Genomic DNA, 15,504 nt, shown 5'->3' with positions numbered 1-15,504 from the left:
AGAAGCATTATTAACTTAATCTTGTGTAGTAAAAGTAACCAGCAAGTGTAGGATACAAACACACACACACAGGTGTGTTTTACATTCAGACCGAGGACCCCATTGTTTTCTCCATTGTTCAAATCCACGTACTCTAACCTTAACAATACCCCATGACAATAGAATTTTTTTGAGGACGTGGAGATTCTTTAGAAATCACATCCCGAGGACCTGGAAATCTTTTGTTCAAGTCCTCAGTCATAATACAAAACAAGTGCACACACACACACACACATATAGCTATAAGATACAATATAAGTATGCCTTGATATGTTAGCAGTGCATCTTGTAGCAAAAACACTGTAAATGAATCATGATGAGGACTCTCTGCAGCAAAAGTTAAAGTAGCAAAGTGCTGCCCGAAGGAGCAAATTCTTCCCAATCCTGCAACCGGTTTCAAGACCTAGTTGATGCGGGCCGGGAAACCCTTATAGCAAGGCAAGACATGAAATATGCATATTTTGGGGAATTTAGAGAAAAGAAAAGGTGTTGATATTTCAAACTAACACTAACAGATTTGTATGTTGAATTGTCTTATCATTTTTATTGCCCATATAAAGTAATTTGTTAATTTTTGAACACCGGAGTAGATTTTAACATCCATAAGTGTTACGGGACGTGGACTGGGCACCAAATTTCACTGTAACCCTCTAGATCAATTTCAAGCCCATCCCTGCCCTTCAGCGTTCCATATTACTCTCCATGCCGTACTGTTTGTGCTTTTTAGCTGCAGTTGTCATACCAAACCCCAAATAATTAGTCGTTTATGTATATAAATTATCTAGACACATTTCTTGATTAAGTTGATTAAAAAGAACAATGGATTAAGAGAACAATAGATTCACAGGACAATGGATGAACAGTTGGACTTCATCCAGTTATCATCAACTTTTACCTTACAAGTCCAGATATTTCAAAAACTGTAAAGGTGGCAATCTTGGCCAAAAAAAAATTTAAAAAAATAAAATATCATCTTTCCGTACATTTTTAATCTCATTGTCAAAATCAAAGGGATCCTTTGTTAACTTATCTTCTCTAAAACTCTTCAATCATTTAGTCTAATTGATTTTCATGGTTTCAAGTATCTGGGGTTTCACATTCTGTGGACTTCCAATTCCAATTCATTATTTGTCTCATATATCACACACATCTGTTTTAAGAAGTATCACCAGTTTAAATTAATTTCTCTCATTCCTGGTCCATCCATTGGCTGTTAGTTATCTTGGCAACAGGGGACGGTAGCTGGTGTTTTATTTGCTTTCTGCGTTTCATCTGATTTCTCTCTGAGTTTCATTTATTTATTTTTGCGTTTCATTTATTTCTTTTACAAACCGCCCACCCTTGTTGCCGTGGACACCCTACTTCAATGTTTTTCATCGTTTAAAAACCAAACAAGGAGCAGTTTGTATGCTCGTTGTCATTGTGGCTAAGTTTCCTGTCCATTTTTTAATTTAATCAGATGTCAACAAGAAATATAAAGAGCAACAGAATCATCCATAACGATTAAAGAATTCATCGTTTTTTTATGTAGAATGTTTTGTAACATTTTGACATGTTTAAGTTTTGTACAAGGTCACGTTTAGTTTCTGCACAATACCTTTCTCCTTTGCTAAATGAGCTCAAATTCATTTTGCTGCCACTCCCTCCATGATGAATTTTGTTAAAAAGCAATTGTATAATTTTCCCTGTAGGAATTTCTCTTGCGTTTCTTCAGGAAACATGCAACTCTAGGGGTTTTGGTTTTGTAACTATATCAAGACCCCACAAGTTTAGTTTGTGGCCAGATTGAGTTTCCATATAGGTTCCACGAGACTCGATTTGTGACCATATTGAGGCTCCCTGAGGTTTGGTTTATGCCATGTTGAGGTTCCATTAGGTTTTATTATAGCAAGACCCCATGAGCTTTAGTTTGTGACCAGATTGAGTTTCCTTATAGGTTCCATGAGGCTTGATTTGTGACCTCATTGAGGCTCCCTGAGGTTTGATGTGTGCCATGCTGAGGTACCATTAGTTTTTATCATATCAAGACCCCATGAGTTTTAGTTTGTGACCATATTGAGTTTCCATATATGTTTCATGAGGCTAGACAACTTGTGACCTTATTGAGGCTTACTGAGGTTTGGTGTGTGCCATGTGAAGGTTCCATGAGTTTTTATCATATCAAGACCCCATGAGTTTTTAGTTTGTGACCATATTGAGTTTCCTTATAGGTTCCACGAGGCTCGATTTGTGACCTTATTGAGGCTCCCTGAGGTTTGGTTTGTGACCATGTTGAGGTTCCATGAGTGAGTTTTTATCATTTTGAGACCCCATGAGTTTTAGTTTGTGACCAGATTGAGTTTCCTAATAGGTTCCATGAGGCTGGATTTGTGAACTTATTGAGGCTCCCTGAGGTTTGTGACCATATTGAGGTACAATGAGTATTAATTATATCAATACTCCATGAGTTTGTGTTTGTGACCATGTTTAGATTCCATATGTATGTTTTGGAGACAATTTAATGAGTGCAATGGTTTGCTATAGAGAATATTTTTTAACTCAAGGATTTATCATTTTATCATTTTTTACCACCATTATTCTTATAACCATATGTTCAGTTGTTCTCTTGTATTTCTCACTGTAAACGGCCACAGTTTGAGACCAGTTATTGATAGTATAGTTGGAATTGTTTGAAAAGCTTGGTTTACAAATGTGAAGTATCAAGAGTCAAGATGTTACGGTTCACTGATTTCAGGATAAGATCGAGGTTTCCGCAAAGAGGAGGTTGCAGGGTTGGTTTTCTTGCCTTGTAGGATCACAAAGTTCTCTACAGTACACAAAAACCTTATCTTAATAATCCTAAAAATGATCATTGTCAAAATGAAGGTAGGATAATACCAAAATCATTTTCTAAAAGCTGTACCTATTTAGACAGTTTCCCTCCCCCATTCAGGCAGGTGCCCTCTCCCCCCAACACCCCACCCACAACTTTGCTGAGGACAATGAAATGTCAAAGGGGCTGGGATGATAATGATTTTGTGGGTTACATGCTGATCCACTTCAACTGGTGTCTTTCATTAAATGTGGTGTCTTATTTTTCTGTGCATCCCATGAGTGAGAGGTTGGTGTGAGGGGTTTGGGTGACAATAATTCATAGCAGTGAGTCTGGTAGGATGTGCTATATGTTTGTAATATATTATTATTTTTTTTTTAAACACAACCAACTTTGTTAACGTCTAAACCTGGTGATTGACTGTCATGATTTTGAACTGAAAGACTGAACTTAACTGCTGGTAAAACAGAGCCACTGGCAGGCAATTCTGAAGAACTGGTAGGCATCTTGAACCCACTTTCTGGTAGCTCACAGTAGCAAGTAGGTAGCTCATGGTGTGTGGGGGGGGGGGGGTTGGTATGGGGAGGGCATGTGCTACTATTTACTACTTCTTATATTATCATTTATTGTGATTTTTGTTTTTATGTCAGATGTAGAGTTCAAAGAGAAAAGAAATACCACAAACTTGTGAAAAGTCCCAAAATGTATTCTTTGAAATGAAGTGAGTAAAGTAATAAAAATTGTTAAATAACGAATCCTTTAAATGCTCACTTAATTGAATTGTTAACAAATCTGCTTGTGTTGTGTCTGGCAGATCAAGATCAAGTCAATTAATGTTGCAATTTGCAACAATGTTGTTTTGGTGGTCGAGGGAATTCTCCATAATGATACATCAATACAGTCCCCATCACCCCTCCCAACCTCCCCCTCCCAACCTCCCCCTCACCGGGAACTACCAGCAAAATGGATTTAATATGACAACTGATAGCAAACGTGAATAATAAACAAGGCAGACAAAACCATAACAAATGCATCTTGTACTTTATTCAAAGTTCATGGAATCTTTATTTTTGACTCATTTCCAAGGATAAAAAACGATAGAATGTATTTACTTATTATATTCAATCACAAATACAATTAATATTGCTGAATATAATCTTTTCAAAAATTGCCTTTAATAATAGAACAGAAACCAAAACACTATGAACATAATGCAACTACTATCAGAATCCAGGGGTTAAAGGTCATTTATAATACTGCCCCAAAATATGCTAGAAAAATCAAATATTTTGTCACTCATATTGAAACCTTAAAGATGCATTTTGTTCCCACCCCTCAAAAGCATTTTCCTCATTGAGACTTCTAATATTTTAATTGGACTTACCTCAAGAATATGTTGGAAAAACTTTTTGAGTTTCCGAACCTCATGAAAAGAAGATTTGAAAACTTTTAATTACTGCAATTTTGATCATGCTAACATTTTGGGAGCAATATGACCTATTGACCATTAAATACCGATATATAGCTCACTGACAAAGTCCTTAATAGATCGGTGACAACTTACTACATCTGCTCTAGCACATACTTACTACAACTGGTAGGATAACGGGGAGGAAAGGGGGGGGGGGGCAAGAGGGTTCCACATTAACTTGATGAGATGGGTTTTACAGAATATTGCAGGCAAAGTTGCCTTAGTATAAGATGGGGAAAGGTGACGATGGACCTTTTTGCTAGTAGCTTGAAAAATACCGATGGAAGATGAATATAGTAGGGAATTCAGGAGCCATCCCCCCTCACCCCCCCATCTCCCTATCCAAACGAATCAGTTGGTTCATACAATCTTCCCATAAAGTCCAATAACGAATAATTCAAAATTTCAAAACTCAGTGAGAGGTTTCCTTCTTCTGACTTTCTGTGTTCCCTTGTCTTCATTAAAAAGCACAAATATTTACACAAAAAGGAACAAACATTATAAAGAATAAAAGAGGCTATTTCTAGCTTAATTATAAACACAAAAGTCACTGAAATTCGATGACTTATCACAGGCACATCTAAGCATTCTCGTTAACTTAACGAAGAAAACAAAAATTAAAGGCAAGATGGGAAGAATTTGTTCTCTACAAATCCGACAAGAGTCTTAAATTTGAAATTAAAAAATCTTCAAGAACAAAAAATTGTTAAAGATATTGACCAAAATTCTTTGAATTGAAACAAAATTTACATATTAGTACATTATTGGTGCTTACATCAAAATTACATATATCACATTACATCATCATATTTAAAAAGGAGGATAAAACAACTCAAGTCTATGCTGAGCAAAGCAGTGCACCAGTCTACCAACTTTCTTTTCAAATAAGTCGTAGCTCACATCTCAAGGATGAGGAAAGAGGGGGGGGGGGAGGGTACGGAGAGAGTTCAGGCCTCCATGGTTGACTAACAGCCCCTACTACATGTTTCACCCCTTCCCATCAGTCTTACCCCCTCCTTGAGAAAGGGTTAAATATTTTAAAACAGTGGTTGAGTCCTGTTTAACAGGTTATTCAGCTGATTAACCACCTAGTAAGAAACCGAATTTGCTAACTAAGCCATTTATTGAAACTCATCAATGAAATGACTTTATACATGTATGATACTTAAAAATATTTGGTAATAACCCAGAGACAGCTAAAATTATTACTGAAAATGAACATTCTTTTATTATTACAATCCCAAAATTAAACATACTGAGAGTTCAGTGAATACTGTCATCATAAGGTAAATAGATAACATTCACTTTACACTGTCATATATCACAACACAAAAGCAATTTTTTTACCGCTCTCTCATCACCGAGGTATCGTATTTTTGAACTTTCACCTAAAGAAAAAATATTTGGCATTTTTCTAACCTCTCTGATGTTTATACTACAAATAGTTTAGCTAGTCCTGTATAAATCATACACATACTTCTATTGCATTTACCCATGTTCACAACACATTTCTAACCTTCTCTGTATTCTATTTCTATGGTAAACTATGAACTAATACTACATTGATAACAGCAAGATGAAACATTTCATAGAAAGACTACTCGGATGATATAGGAGTATCTTTTAAAAGTCTTATCAATTGTGCTCTTCTTTTTTTTTCATTTTTCAAATGAATAAACTATGAGAAAAAATGATAATTGATCGGGAAAAATGAAGTGGCACCAACACCTATACGAGAAGGTCGGTTACACAGGTCAGTAGCAAGTTAACAATGGAGGGAGTAATAAGTAAAGCAGAGGACTTGATATGCTCATGTCACTGGTTTCAAATCCCATCCTAACAAGACTTTTTCTGTCTTTTTTGAAGTTATGGGGGGGGGGGGATGAGGGAACAACCCTCTGCCCCAGCCTGGCTATGGGGTCTGATGCCACAAACAATCCATTAATAAAGCAATCCGCACATTATGATATAGGACAAATTACTACCCAGACTACACCTTTTGTTTTTTACATATCTAGACAATTTTCAGTCCCGACATGTAAAAAAAAATGTGTCTGAATAGATTATACAGCGTTTTTTATGGTATGATTATAAGTAGTAACAGTTGAAACAAAAATATCTAAATTACTCAAGACCGACCTGATATACTGTTGTTTTACAAAATGAACAATTTACATGTAAAGCGTACATCTAGTCTTTTGGTTGTAACTCATAAGTGTGGCTTGAGAGAGATGCTAATGTAACATCAAGATGGCTTTCAAATAAATTTGGGTACACGTGTAATCAATTCGCTGCAGATATTGATTACAATTTATTAAGGTCGTACACATTGCACAATCCAGGGGCAGGGGGGGGGGGAATGTCAGATTTGTATTAAAGCATTTCCTTTCTATCTTTGTCTTTTGAGCCAAAACATGCTACACTCTTCGTCAAAATTTGGTATTTATTTCATCTAATATTTGCTATGATTAGTAAAACATTTTAATATATTGCAAGCATAAAAAAAATAAAAAATAAAGACTCGATTACAAAACAATTTGGGACTTGACGTCACCATGGCAACAGGGACAAGAAAGAAGATAATAATAATCATAATACGTAATACTTATATAGCGCCTCCCAGATCCCTTGAAGCGCTGTAGATGATGTAGCTACTGGGTTAGCTTGGAAAGATAAATTTAAAACCTAAAAACTGCAATGGTCTAAATTTCTTTACTGGTCATTTACTGTCAGTGAAACCTTAAAGATTTCCATATAATATGCATTTGTTCTCCACCCCTCCCCCACCCCAGGGGAAGAAAGGCAGCAATAAAGCACAGTGGTTTTCAAGCCCTACTTCCATCTCCTCATCCTACTACATCCTCCCCCCCCCCCCCCCATTAATCCTCCCTAACCTCAGGCAAAAATAACACACACATATATTAGAAGCAATTTATGGATTAAAATTCTCAACTTCCAACTGACATCATCTAATGGAGCCAATGAAGTTGTTGAAAAACACCGCTGCTCAAAAGAGGCTTGAAAACATAAACTGATAACAATTTATCTGACATTATAGCAATTAAATATTTCCAAAATATATATTTTTAATATATTTCATTAAAATGGTTTCATTATTCAATCACTAAGTTATTTAGTTTAATGCTTTGACATCCGACATTACGGATATCGACAGCACCTCTGAATTCAAATCGTCAAGGTGAAATCACAAAATTACCTAAATTTTCTCTCCACCACAATAATCCTGAAATAAAATAATAATAATAATAAAAGTGGATAAAACCAAAACTTGACAACAACTAACTTCTGTCTTTTCTTTCTGTCTTTCAAAAAGTGATTAATTAATAATTAATTATGTTCTTTCTGAAAGCAGATACATTAAAAGAGTAGAGAAAGACACTGCTTAACTTCACACACTGCAAAACCAAGTGTCAAGAATGCACCACTTCTTTGTATAACCAATATTAAAGGCATCTGAAGATGGGCAAAAAATGGATATTATTAAACAGAAATACTGTTTCCATGATATACTTGTCATAATGAATCTTACAGCAACTTACTTAAAAACTGTTAAATATGAAATATTAGGCAACAGCAATAGAAATGCATTCTATAATTTTACTACCCTGGGTGAGGTTTTGAAGAAAGAAATTCCCCCCAAAATCCCCGAAAACCTTAATTAAAAGTCAATTCAGATGCACGAATGATTCAAACAAACACTGAAATTTTTGCTTTTCCAGGAATAAAGAGAACTGCATTTAGAGAGTTTTTCCCCATTTGTCTTGTAGGTAAACAAACTTTGCTGTGATTACACAAATTAGTGTCCATGGCAACAGAGCTCAACACGGTGTTAGAAAACAATGTGGGTGTGTCCCCAGTGATTTCTACACTTTAAGACATTAAAAACGGCAAAGCATAGTATTAGGACAATCCAAAAGATATTATCTATAAATAATACTGTTATGTATTCATGTTATGATATATTTTCAGGGAAATATTTACTAAATAGAGTAAATAAAGTCTTCATTTTAAAAACATGAAATATTCATGCAACACACACATAGAATCTTACAAGCTCATTGCACTATGAAATAGGATACAGTATGGGGAAAAAAAATTGAATACACAGGTTTATGCTACTTTTTGGCAACATCCATAATGGATTTGCCTTAATTCTTGCACCAGTTCAGTTTGTAGGACTAGGTCACACATTGGCATTCAATATATCAGTATACTAATACTACCACTCAACGAGTAAACAAGTAGTAAGTCATGGGTGGAAGTCAACACTTGTTCCCCTGTCACAACGACAAAGATTGTGACAGGGCACGATTGCGCACTAAATCGCACATGTGTAAACCGAAGTCACATGACCAGTGGCGGAGCGTCCATACAGTCAGGGGGGAGGGATGCCCCTCCTGAAGGACTCAAATGTACTGCTGGCACCCTTTTCAGCTTTTTACCACTTTTTCATTATTCGCGATTATTGACTTTTTTATTGCGCTCTCATCTACCTATTGACATTTGTCACATTATCTGCAAATCAACAAGGCCCGAAAAGGGTCATTTCCGGCGATCTAGGGAGTATCTTTACTCCAAAAATTTCTGTACACTCCGCGCCAACCAGTGGTGGCGCTCCGCTTAGATAGTGTCGAAAGTGCCCCTACAGACCATTCTCGCCCCCCTTGACCAATACCCCTAGCTCCGCCACTGCACATGACCTTAAGAATTGCTACTTAAATCAATGTCCAATTTAACACACCGGCTAACTGCAACACTCTGATCTTCAAATGTATATCCTTGAATCCTACAATCTTATGGAATCATGAACAGACAATTACTTATTGCCAGATGACTAATATTTATCCGCAGATGACAATCTCGGAATGTCTGCTGAACCTGGTTGTCACACACTGCAAAACCAGCATTGCTGGACATATATTTAAATAACCACAAATATCACAACTTCTTCCACAGCGTAAAAAAAATTGGAATTTAATCTAGAAAACATTATACCTAATCTTCTTGAAATAAATTACCAAAAATGCTTTTATACTCTCTTATTACCTGTACAGAAAAAGGAGTCAAATCAAGTATTGTGGTTTTTTTTTAAAGATGTACATTTGTTATTTTGTGTTCATGAATCATTTCTGTATACCGCCATCATTATCCTTCTATTCTCCTCCATTTGTTATGCCTAAACATGAATTGCACATGTGCCCTTTCATATTTGAAAATCCAGATGATTTGATAAACATATTTCTAAAAAGGCATTTATTTCATCCAAACCTTAGAATTGTTAACTTTAACATGCCCCCTTCCCCACTGACCAACCTATACTCATCATGCCTTGTTTGGTTTAAACTTCCAAGAAATGGTTCACACACACATCTGATGATCGTAGAAACAGTCGGTTTTTACAGAAATGGGACAAATATAATGAATATGTAGCAAGACAGAAAGCAAAATTTGGCAATGTCCATTTCTGGTCATTAAAGCTTAGTTAACCAAAAAAATTTAACACATGTATTACTAGGGTTGTTGATCTCCAAGAGCACCATAGCTTAATTACTTGAAGCACATCTCCTTCAGCATACTTGAAATATTCAAGCATTGACAAATATGGTTGCCACTCTTAAGGTAGGAAATAATGCAAGTTCACAATATAACAGTTTCAGCAACGACCTTGTTCTTTTATGTTATCAATGCTTACCAGTATGTTCATCTGACTCGGAGTGTATAACTGTGCTACTGAGTATTAACAGTATTAAAAGTGACATTATTGAATGATAACAGTGACAGATAGCTTACACAATTTAACAACCTTATTCTCTTAGTTTATCGACGTTTATGGTGATCTGACCAACAATCTTCAAAAACAATTCCCACCGAAACTCCCTTTACTTTATCAAAATATTTGATTTTGTTTTTCCTCAGTAAACGTTTCGTTGATTAATCTGCGTCAGTCAGATAACTTGAAATATTCACTGGGATGATCAGGGCTGTTGTCATGGTAACTTTAGAATAATGGATTTTGCAAGCCATGGTTTTCCTCTAACCATCTTTCCTGCAATTTCCTTGGCAAGGTTAGGGTCAAATTCATAAGAAAACATAGCTTTCTCAAGCATAACGTAACGGAAGCAATAAGGTCTTCGTTCCTTTACATATCCGGGTTCGGTCCACTCTTGAAGAATAAAAATTCTTGTCTTTTCCCCTTCAAGGGAAATCTTGAGTCCAATTAAAAAACACATCCACTGGTATACTAACACACAATCACACACATCATGATATATTGGAATGTACTGATTGGTTGATATGCACTGAATATTCAATCTTCACAATGATGTCATTGGTACGCCATTCTGTAAACAAAGTAAGACATATAAATAGATATAGTAAGATATAGTAAGACTTCTAAACAGAACAAAAAAGGGAATTTTAAATATGACAAACTAGGTTGGAGGGCCATTTTTACAAAGAAGGAAATCTATGGTTAATTCTCACAAAATAAAACCACCTCAAAGAATTCAAGAAAAAATCAAAATATTTTTGTTGCTATTACAAGTACAAGTAACAAGTTTCAAGGTGACATTATGTAAGTGAAGTAGTAGGGCCTATAGGGTGTGAGGGGGGGGGTGGGGGAGGAGAAGCCAGGTCTCCTTTCTGCTAACCCTGATGACAGTTAACACTGTAGTACAACACCTTTCCCATTCCGTTAGACATACCAGCTAAACTTGCCTAACTGATTTCTCACTGTAGGCCATATCTTATCATGTTGAGTGATTACGAAATGTTGTATGTTCTCATGTTGTAAATGTTGTATGACTCATAAATAAATAATCTATTCCATTTGTTGTATTCATAACATGTCATTTACTGACCTATTTCATACAATGAAATGTCAAGAAAAGTTTGGAAACCTTTCCTGATTTTTTCTCTTCATGATTGATTGATATCTTGCCTTTTGAGGGGGTGGGGGTGAAATAACAAGCTATTTCTTGATAAAATCTTTTATACAAACATGAAGGTGAATACTAAACTTCAATAATAAAAATTAACAAACATTAAGCCTGAAACATTCCAAACCCTCCCATGTCACCTTTCTTCCATCTTACTTTATCTAATCAACAAAGCAAGTAAAAGCCATACTCTATACCAGAGTTGGACTTTGTCAGCAAACAAACACAATGACGTGGGAATTTGTCTGTTTATTGCAAAACAATCTGTTTTATCACACAACCCCTACGCAGAGAACAATTTTCTGCCTATCGTGGCATTTAATATGTTATCTTTGTAATTATTTGACAAATCAAGGAATAAAACATGTCTTAGAACCCATCAAATGAAGACTAAAAAAAAAAAAAAAATCTGAGTTTATCGTTAGAAGGATAATTCAAGGGAAAATGTAAGTTTTAACTAATGAAGCAGTGGACTTATGAACATGTAAGGATTCTGGTGAAATTTCCTTGCAATATTTTCCATTAGGGTTTTGAGATATTAATTGTTGAAATTGTCACAGTTTGTATCATGTATGTGAACTTCAATCAAACAGACATGATGCCATAGCTGCACACTGACAAATAACATGTTTTTTTTTAAACTATTGTTATTTTACCATCCTTCATTGATTTGACCTCGGCTTGGATAACAATAAAGCCATGACTGCAGTGCATTCATATGGTAATGAATGCAAAGATTTGAAGAAGAATTCAAACTGAATAGCACAATTTTAAAGACAAACATATAAAGAAAATTTGTCAGTGTACATCTATGACATCACACCTGTTTGCTTCAAGTTCACTTTTGGTACAAAACATGTCAACTTCAGAAAGTTGTTATCGCAAAACGAGACATAGGAATTCAATACAAATTTTCACCGGGATGACTATCTTCCTCCTTTCATCGGCCAAGAATCCCCCCCCCCCCCTAGGACTATCCTTTTAAGTAACCAATTGTGCATACAATTGAGTCGTAACCTCAAAGTGCTAGTAGTTCCTCTTTTCCTCCCTTTAAAAAACTAAAAGACTTCCTTTCAGCATTAAAAGCATACTTTTAAGTTCCCCCTTTTTTAATTTAATTGTTCATTTCCACTGTCAGCAAAGATAGATCAAATACTAAATATATCACAGTGGTACTATCATCACAGCGTTACCATCACCACAGTGGTACCGTCATCACAGTGGTACTATCATCACAGTGATACCATCACCACAGCGGTACCGTCATCACAGTGATGCCATCATCACAGTGATACCATAATCACATACTTCTGATAGTTCTTTATCATAAATCTCTACTTCATTCAAATTATTTTCCTCTCTACAAAACGTTCATCCTTTTTACTACAAAATTCCTTTTTTACTACAAAATTCCTCTTTTACGTCAAAATTCCTTTTTACGTCAAAGTTGATATACGTCAACTAAAACCGATTGATATTACCAAACTATTTCACAGGTTTTACTATTTATTTTCTTCCCCCTTTAGCATTAGTCATCGATATATTGTCAGACATTGTATTGTTATTGTGATAAAGGCTGACAAACACCCAACCAGCACGATTCACCGATGTGTTAGAGACACTTTACTGAGAAACAACTCACTCCAAAACAGTTCACACTCGATAGACCAAGACAAAAAAAAAAAGTTCATTTGCTTTGAGAGTTGTTCAAGGTATTGAGTACCCTTTTAAGTAAGTCAACAAGCCTTAACATGGCATCACAAATCCATTTCGGGCAGGAGTCGTTTACTGTATTCTTTTTTTCGTTTAAGCCTCTTTATTTTCACTGATAGAAAAACTATATTTGCTTATTTATGCAGAAACATGAAAAGTTTTCCAGAAGTTTAATAACAGTGTTATTGACTAGATAAGTACCAAAGTTTCCATTTCTTGTAAGATAGAAGATGCAAGAAACTTTTACATACACGACCATACAATGTTGACAAGTTTTTCGTCATGAAAAATCGAGGAATACCAACAAATTCAAGGATGTAAGTATGTTCAATGGTTAGTTTTAGGTTGAAAAGAACTACTTTAGAACATATAAAAGTGTGGGGGGGATCATAATTTCACGTTCATTTTGTAAACTTATTCCGTTGTTATTATTTCAAAGTGCTTACCACATCCTCGGTGACATAGGCCAAGTCCGACTCCGTCCTGCTTCTACCTTCTAGCTGAGCACTTTCTTTAGATGGAGACTCTGAGTGAATAAAAAGCACAGCAGTATTAAAAGTACATGTACATTCACATTTAAGTTCTTTGGAAGTTTCTAGAAGGGAGGAGGTGATGGGAGAGGAATGGAGGGGAAGGGGAGGGGGATACCTAAATATACTGGGTGGTAAAATATTTGAGATGTATATGTAATATTTGAGATGTAACAAGTCAAACAGCTTAAATCTCATGCACTGGAAGCAGGGGTGTTCAACAATCAGAGCATTTCATTTTCCAGCTTCACCTGTTAATCATCCGTAGGAAAGTTTTGATAGCTCCTGGAAGGAATTACCAGTTTCCACTCTTTTCTAAGCTTACTGCCCGTACACACTATTTTCCATATGTGTGGATCCTTATCACTTCCTAAAAAACAATTTAGAGTTTAAAGCAATCGTCTTGAACCTTACTCTGACCTACACAGCTTAGCAATACAGCTCTTAAAAGCTTTAGGACAAATAGAGTCGATCTTGGAAAGACGTCGATGTTTGCCCCCCTTGTTTTCAAATTATGTTTAGCTTTCGAATATTGCTAAAATGTTTTCAAAAATACACACAATTTGTTTTCAGACAATACAGCAAAGTTTAACATAACATTTTATTACATCAACAAGAGAAAAATACTTTCATGCTGAAATTTCAAATGCTTTGTCCAAGTTTTAACATTTTTCACATTTTTATCATTTTGAATTGCTAGCATATTTGTAGGTATAACACTAACAGTCTTTTACATTAACATTAACACTAATACAAACTAATGATTACTAGAGAAGTTGGCTCAGGAAAGATGGAGCCAGCTAACACGAGAATAGACCTCCTTACCTTTGTAGGATTGTGAATGCTCCTCATGGTGATGATGATGATGAGGAGGAGGAGAAGAAGGAGTGTCTTCATCTTGCAGTGTATCATCACCTTCAAATGCCGGATTATCAATACCCCCTTCTGATATCAAACTGTCCCTGTACCCCGAGCCCTGTACCTTTACGTCCCGTTCCACTTTCACCTCCATTCCCTCCTCAAAGTAATGTTTACTCTTCTGAGTAATCTCATTCCTCTCCTCTGCCTCTTTCTCTTGCACCTTCTCCTCTTCCCGATTCCTGTCATCGTTATGATCGCTTTCCTTGTTGTCCCGATCATCACGGCCATCTCCGCTCTCGTTGTCATCCTCCTGAGCAGATTCGTATTCGCTATGGTCGTCGGATCTCTCCGATCTTATTTCAGTTCCTTCCTCCTCCTCCTCCTCCTCCTCGTCCGAGTGTCGTCCGCTCTCCTTCTCCTCGCTCTCTCGGTGAGGAGGAGGAGCTACGTTATGAGCCGCAGTCACCTGCTTGTGTTTGTCGTCGGCGATGGACGATATTGCACTTTCTTCGCTGTATGCTATTGGACAGTAAGGAACATAAGAAGACAAAATCGTCAGTTTCATCGAATCATTTTAATCAATTTGGAAAAAAAAGACAGGAAGGCAAATAAAAAGACAAAATCGTCAGTTTCAATTGAATCATTTTCATCAATTTGGGAAAAAAAAATTAAAAAAAGCAAAAAGTGAATTGCTTCTTTTTTCTTGTTCTATGCTAAAATACCAGGAGATAGAGAATAAAATAAATAACAACTTTCTGACTAATCTGTGATTCATGGAATCGTTGCTCCTTCTTTGTTTTGTTAAATTTTTGCTGTTATTTACGGATCAGGAGTCCCATACCTGGATATAATCTAGTTTCTTCTCTCATGGTCTCCGCTCTATTTATGCTGACCGCCCGACCGTAACCGTGGTAATCGTGCACGGGAGAGGAACTGTGCATGCCGTCTCCAACTAGAAAGTCAGGATCCAAGCTATGCTGGCGGAGGAATTCTCGTAAATGAAATATCTCTTTCTATGGAGTTATGAGAAAACAATAGATATCATAAATAATAAATCACATCAGAATGAATGAGTGAAGCTTTTGTTTCAAGAGAATCTTGACATGAGATCATAGAAAC

The 15,504-nt window shown here is 36.0% G+C and overlaps 1 protein-coding gene across 1 annotated transcript in view; it reads right to left on the bottom strand.

The window, feature by feature from the left end:
• Nucleotides 1–528: 528 nt before the first annotated feature.
• Nucleotides 529–15,504, bottom strand: part of LOC139978239 (uncharacterized) — a 49,201-nt gene continuing 34,225 nt past the window's right edge. The window contains exons 8-11 of the mRNA XM_071988240.1: nt 15,227–15,398; nt 14,350–14,904; nt 13,441–13,520; nt 529–10,684 (exon numbers count right to left, since the gene is read on the bottom strand). Of these exons, the coding sequence (XP_071844341.1) occupies nt 10,658–10,684; nt 13,441–13,520; nt 14,350–14,904; nt 15,227–15,398 (834 nt within the window). The 3' untranslated portion in view covers nt 529–10,657. The remainder of the gene's footprint in view (nt 10,685–13,440; nt 13,521–14,349; nt 14,905–15,226; nt 15,399–15,504) is intronic.

This window comes from Apostichopus japonicus, chromosome 13 (genome assembly GCF_037975245.1).
Source record: "Apostichopus japonicus isolate 1M-3 chromosome 13, ASM3797524v1, whole genome shotgun sequence".
Lineage (NCBI taxonomy): Eukaryota > Metazoa > Echinodermata > Holothuroidea > Aspidochirotida > Stichopodidae > Apostichopus > Apostichopus japonicus.
Note: the sequence above shows the minus strand (reverse complement) of the source record. Positions and strands in the feature narration are given on the sequence as shown.